This window comes from Tachysurus vachellii, chromosome 1 (assembly GCF_030014155.1).
Source record: "Tachysurus vachellii isolate PV-2020 chromosome 1, HZAU_Pvac_v1, whole genome shotgun sequence".
NCBI lineage: Eukaryota > Metazoa > Chordata > Actinopteri > Siluriformes > Bagridae > Tachysurus > Tachysurus vachellii.
Window position 1 is genome coordinate 29579161 of NC_083460.1, and position 6149 is coordinate 29585309.

At 35.4% G+C, this 6149-nt stretch overlaps 1 protein-coding gene across 1 annotated transcript; it reads right to left on the reverse strand.

Moving 5' to 3' along the window:
- Positions 1 to 1248: 1248 nt before the first annotated feature.
- atcaya (ATCAY kinesin light chain interacting caytaxin a) lies at positions 1249 to 5977 on the reverse strand. The gene is made up of 11 exons (XM_060864825.1): positions 5672 to 5977; positions 4908 to 4966; positions 4549 to 4785; positions 4286 to 4450; positions 4089 to 4191; positions 3481 to 3612; positions 2903 to 2989; positions 2528 to 2626; positions 2172 to 2207; positions 2009 to 2068; positions 1249 to 1482 (listed from the first exon to the last, which is right to left on the reverse strand). The coding sequence occupies exons 2-11, from the start codon at positions 4942 to 4944 to the stop codon at positions 1440 to 1442; spliced, it is 999 nt and encodes a 332-aa protein (XP_060720808.1). The 5' UTR covers positions 4945 to 4966; positions 5672 to 5977; the 3' UTR covers positions 1249 to 1439.
- Positions 5978 to 6149: the final 172 nt, after the last annotated feature.

Sequence of the window (6149 nt, forward strand, 5' to 3'; positions counted from 1 at the left end):
ATGCACTAAATACTGCACACAAATTACATATATGCACTACATTAATCACAGTTTTTAATAACAGTCATTCTATATTCAAGTTGCTGTATAGAGAATATATATACTGTAGTATATCATTATAAACATGTATTGTAAATGTATTACATATACTGCATTTTTAAAATTTTGTCTATTTATTTTTCTTTGGTTAGTGTACAGCTAATTACATTTTATTTTATATTATTCTGTTTTGCACAGCTAATTGCTTTTTAGATTTTATCTTATTCTATTTCATTTTATTGTATTGCATTCTATTTTCTTTTCATTTTGTAATCCATTTTTCTATTACTTTTAGCTATTCTATTTGGTTTATTTCACTGCATGTCATACTGTGTATGATTGGATGTGACCAATAAAATCTGAATGTGAAAAATTGTAATTTGTGTAATTAAAAATAAAACTAAAGCAAATTTTAAAAATGATTAAGATTAAGGGATGATTGCTACTACTCTTCTTAACAAGAGTTTTCTCAACATTTTCGACCAAACAAACCTGCATCAGTGTAACATTTAAACTGGACAGACAAGTCAAACAGGGCCCACAATATATTGCATAAGCAGATCAAACCTGAGCCCACTGTGTGCTCTCCATGGCCACATCTTTAATAATAAAAAAGCAGACAAGAAGTTATTGGCTAAAATCTTGCACACATTTCATTCAAAATCAGAATTAAGAACATTACTTGGTAAATGAAAATGCATAAACTGAGCCAATGTCATTCATATAGTTCTGTTTAATTGTGAAACCTTGACATTCAGAACTTAAGGCAACATAAAATTGCCACTGAACAAAATCTGACAAGCCAAATTCTCCTGAAAATATTGGTTTACACTTCTGCAGAACTTTAAAAGCCAATAATGTACCACAATACTGGTGGAGCAAGAAAGCAATCAAAACATTTAAAAAATCGAACGGTGAAATAGCCATACAAACAAGCAGCAGTGTGAAATAACACACTCAAGCTGGGCACATGTGCAGACAGACAGGAACCTTTGCATGCATCGCTTTAAAGAATCTCTCCTGAGCAAACACACCTATGATTTGTATAGGCAGGGTATTTATAGGCATAAAGTAGACATCAGGGTCTGTCATTAACAGGGAAGCTGCAGTATTGGAGGTTGAATATATATATATATATATATATATATATATATATATATATATATATATATATATATATATATATATATATATAATGTACATAACCTGCTAGTGAATAAAGCAATATTTCTCTGGATGGACTGCCACCTAATGGTGGGTTTTTAAAAGAGCCCCTTTTATGCTGACTGGGACCATTGTGTGATTGGTGTGATTATATTCCATAGTAAGACAGTAAAAGGTGTAGCTGGATTTATATCAGCAGATAGGAGTGACTTAAAGGAAGGCCTTCTCTCATTCTCTTACAGGAGTGGCTCTTCTACTCTTGTTGTGGTTGTTGATGGTCTAAGAAAGACAAAAGAACTTGTTATTGGTAAGTGTTTTTTCTGCAGATATAGTGGTTTGTGACCATGCTCTAAATACTTGCTAGTTGAGATTGATTTTCTGTGTTTTGTTACACATAAAAGCAATGGACATTTGTAGTATGAATAAACTAGGGTTAAATTGCGATTTGGAGTGTTAGGATTTAGAGATTTAGAGCCGGGAAGCCACTTCTTTAGCAATCTATATGTTCAGTTGCGACAAAAAGGTTTGTGAGCTCTATTGAATTACTTGGCTTTCCACATGAATGTAATCTGATTTTTTTTTCCAGTTAGGTTAGAATAGGCAAGACACTACTTATATTCATAGTCTTTATTAATAGGTTTAACTGGTTATTACTCCTTGTGCAACTGCCCTTAATAAAAGAATCTGAGATCAGCCTTTTAATAATTGTTCATACAGTACACATGATTTAGGTATTTGGTGCAAAACTTAGTTGCATAAGTAATGATTAAAGATTAATAAAAACAAATTGAGATGAATTACATACCCATCTGTATCAGCTGACTCTTGTTTTTCTTGAGGCTGATGTTCCCCCTCTTCTTCCATTCTAAACATACACAGGCATTATGGGTAAATGTGTTTGTAGCATTATTTGCATTTTAAATCCACCTCCAAATACATTTCATTTCAATCTAATTCAGAATGTTTACCGTTCTTTTCGTGCTTTAATTCTTTCTTCATCATACCTGCAACAAAAAGACAGCAAAATACATGACTGTACAAAAGCATCATAAATCATAAACCCTTAATACATTAGTGCTGTTAAATGAAAAATCCACACTGAATGATATATTAGTCTTCATCTGTATTCATTAACATGTAATCTTCAATAGTGTCCAGGACTAATTTGGCTTGGTCTATTTTCACTTTTGTCACTGATGCGGTACGTTACCCACATTGCAATTAAACTACTTCTGGAAGTCGTAGAGTAGGATTTATGCCACTTTCAAGGAGAAGCTCCAAACCCCACCTACAACCAGGAGAACTACCAAAAAATTACACTTACTGTATGACACATTCTGGGATGTGGATATGTTCCATGGGGACAATCTGTTCTAGTTCCTCTAAGCTGTGCACATAGCGGATTTTGTTCATAAACTTCACACTGCACAAAGACATAAACACTTGTTAAAAATATACACAATACACTTCAGAAATGAATTTCAGACAATGTCAAACATTTTTGGCTTTATATTTTAGGTAAATTGAACATTGTGTAAATGTCATTTTTGGTCAAGTTTATTGCTTAAAAATAGATTTTTTTTCTCATGCATTCTTGTTTAATTGTTTGCATCATTCCGGTTTAACAAGCTATTTCTATCCTGACTCTATAATCTTGTCAGTTAAGAATGAAAATGGCAAGGTTGATAAAAGCTCCTACCTGATGAAGGGTCTGGAGATGGCCAAGACTGTGCGTATGAACCAGGATGGATGTGCAATGATCAAAGACTTTAGGTTCTTCCTCAGTCTATTAAAAAATAATTAAATGCTTTAAACATGATCTAGTGTTACAGTGTTGTCTTCAAATCAAGTGCTGCTCAAAAACTGTGCAGTTAGCATTTTCTTTCTGACCACAGCAATGATTGAAAAAAAGAGCTCAATGGATCTTTGTACAGATAATGGCTATTAGATTTCTAAAGAGGTTTTGCTTGTAATTTTATCCAATAGGAACACACAATGTTGTAAAGTTAGGTTCAGTTATCAGGTTTCTTTTTAGAAGGACAAACTGAAGATCATTTTTCCAAGTGGGTACTGTGATAGGTGTGGACTGTGACTGTCCATCCATCAATCCATCAATCCATCCATCCTTCCATCCAACCATCCATCAATCCATCCATCCTTCCATCCTTCCCTCCATCCAAAGTGTATATACAAAAAAAATATTCTAATAATATACTCGGTGAAAAGTCTGCCTTCTATTAATTACAAACAAATAAAACGCAGCTGGTGGTGATTTACCTTCTGTCAATCATCTGATAGCACTTTTTTAACCAGCTGATACCAGGCATCTTGCTGCGGGGTGTTCCTCCATTCATATAGATTATCATGTAGTCCTCAGCCACCAACATCTCCAGGCTGCTCACTACATACCTACACTCAAATGTAAGAAGGAATTTGTTGGAGAGATTAAATTACTTAGAAAAATGAAGATTGACTAATCAAAGATGATTACTTTCCAATTACAGCATGTCCCAAATAGCTCTTCTACCTTGGCAATTAGTTAATGATACACTTTTTTACTTATTAAAAAAAGTATTTGATATTTATGTCCTTAAAACAAGTTAGCTCCTGTTATTAATTATGTTATTTGAGCTAAAAAATGTCCATGTTAATTATCTATCTATCATGAAAATTATATAGCTATATATATATATATATATATATATATTTATTAGATATACTTAATATTTATAGAAACATAATCTATTGGAATGAGTGCATGAATATAAAGTCATTTGTCTTACAGCCAGGACCATCATCTACTATTATAGATTCAAAATATGTCCTAGTAGGCACACAGAACTCACTATTACTGTGTACATAAAATATCATTATCAGCTACTCACAGGAAGAGGTTTTCCATGATATAATGGTAATCTGGACAGCTGCTGTCAGGCAAGTAGCATGCTGAAAACACGATGATGGCATTCAGACCATCACCATAGTATCCTATCAAACCAGAGCAGAAAAAGAGGACAGTGACTTGGGGAAACATAACAGTACATGCATTAGACCTGAAGAACAGATTCACACAGAAGCTCACCTCCATGAGATATGACACGCACGTATGGCCGTATAAGCTGCATGTCGATGCGGTGCTCCTGCTCACCGATGATAACGGTCCTCCACAAGCGACCATTTCCAACATCCCCCTCATCTTCAACTCCTTCTAAAGGCCCCGAGTTTGCTGAGGCCACTGGTGTGTCATCTGCACACAAAATATAAATAATTTCTTTATAAATCATTTGAGCTTATTCATGTATTTAAACAAAGAACAAATTCAGAGAAAAACAAAATAAACTTCACCTTCCCATTCCAGGTCATTTCCGTTGGCTGGGAACTCCAAAGAGTCTGTCTCGTCAGGCGTTTCAATGTCATCAACGTTAATGTCCAGATCATCGGGTGTATCCAAAAAATCATCAGAAAGCAGGGACCCTTCACTTTGGTCCAAAGACAGGTTCATATCTGGGGCTACAAGGGTGCGGCGTTTGCGGTGACCTGAACCTCCACCAGCTCCACTGATGTGAAGTGAGTTTGGAGGAGCTGGATGAGAGGTAATGTGCAGAGAAAGATGGAAGGGTTAAATATTCATGAAGGAGTCAATAAGACTCAGTGCTTCTTGTTCATACTCTTGATGGATCAAACATACATATATGTGCACTTACATGTTCTCTCATCACCAACTGTGCAGGAAGAATCCATAACTCCCTCCTCTGGAAGTGCCCTTACAAAAACAGACAACATTCCAGTCTTCAACATCACATTTAGATAGACCAAAGAGGCTAAAAAGAAGAGATGGCTGAATAATTTATCAAACTATCCCATCTTTGCTCTGAATGGGTATTATGTTGACTTATGAGACAATGATATGTTAATGAACCCGAAAGCAAGAGAGGGTAAACATCTCATCATGCTCTGAAGGGTTCACTGGTGTGGGGCCTGCAGCTGCTTCATCACTAATAAAGTGCTGCTTAACTTGCACAGGGTGTCAACATCCCCCAACACACACACGCACACACGGACGCACGCACGCACACACACACGCACACCTCCCACATACACTATTCAGTGAATAGAGAACAGAGAGAGATAGTGAAATGCGATCAGCTCCTTATGTTAACAAAACAAAGCAGTATAATCCCAATCTTTTAATAACATACCAATTTATTTATTTAGGATTTATAGGAATAGATTTGCATTTATATATATATATTATATATTGTACACCAGATATAAGAGTTTTGTTTTAACAGCATTTCTCAGTCATTGGAAATTGAAAAATCATTGTCACTGTATCATCACCTTATTTAAATAAAATGCATTTAAGAATTAAACATTCCTGAATTCAAGCACACAACTTCAGCTTGATTTAACTGAGGGCCATAAGCACAAGCCAAATATAGAAAATCAAAGCTGATCCATTACTTACCTTCGTGTCTTGGCAATGAATATTTTACTGATTCTTCGTCAGATCAGCACTCCTCTACTTTCTGAATGGACAAAATATCATCTTTTCAATTTTCTTTAATGTTTATAGCATCCTATTTAGCCAGTGATGCTGAAACTGTCTGTGTGTGTGTTTCTCTATGCGTGCCCTGCCTCCATTTTCCTGGTGATGCTGTGTTGTTGGCTCAAGCCTGCATCACATGACATGGCTCATTACCATTTAAGGAGAAAGCTGCACCTGCTCCCTTTTTCTTCACACACAGAGACGCCATGTGATGACACACAATTCACACTGCTGCTGACCCAGGATCAGAGATTATCTGCCCATGCTCATGTTAATGCCAAGTCAATGAGGGGGAAATTCCAGCACCAATATGTCTAGATGTCTTATCCCATTCTTTGACTAGTCATAAAATATAAGTTCTTAAATTAAATAATCAAGCATTACTTTAGCATGAAGG

Bases quoted from the DNA above. Each gene is read 5' to 3' on its own strand.
- atcaya (XM_060864825.1), bottom strand. From the start codon at position 4,944: ATGGATTCTTCCTGCACAGTTGGTGATGAGAGAACAT. The intron at 4,451-4,548 runs GTGAAGTTTATT...TTTTGTGTGCAG, and splicing joins AAATGACCTGGAATGGGAAG to ATGACACACCAGTGGCCTCA. The intron at 4,192-4,285 runs GTGAGCTTCTGT...CTGGTTTGATAG, and splicing joins GCGTGTCATATCTCATGGAG to GATACTATGGTGATGGTCTG.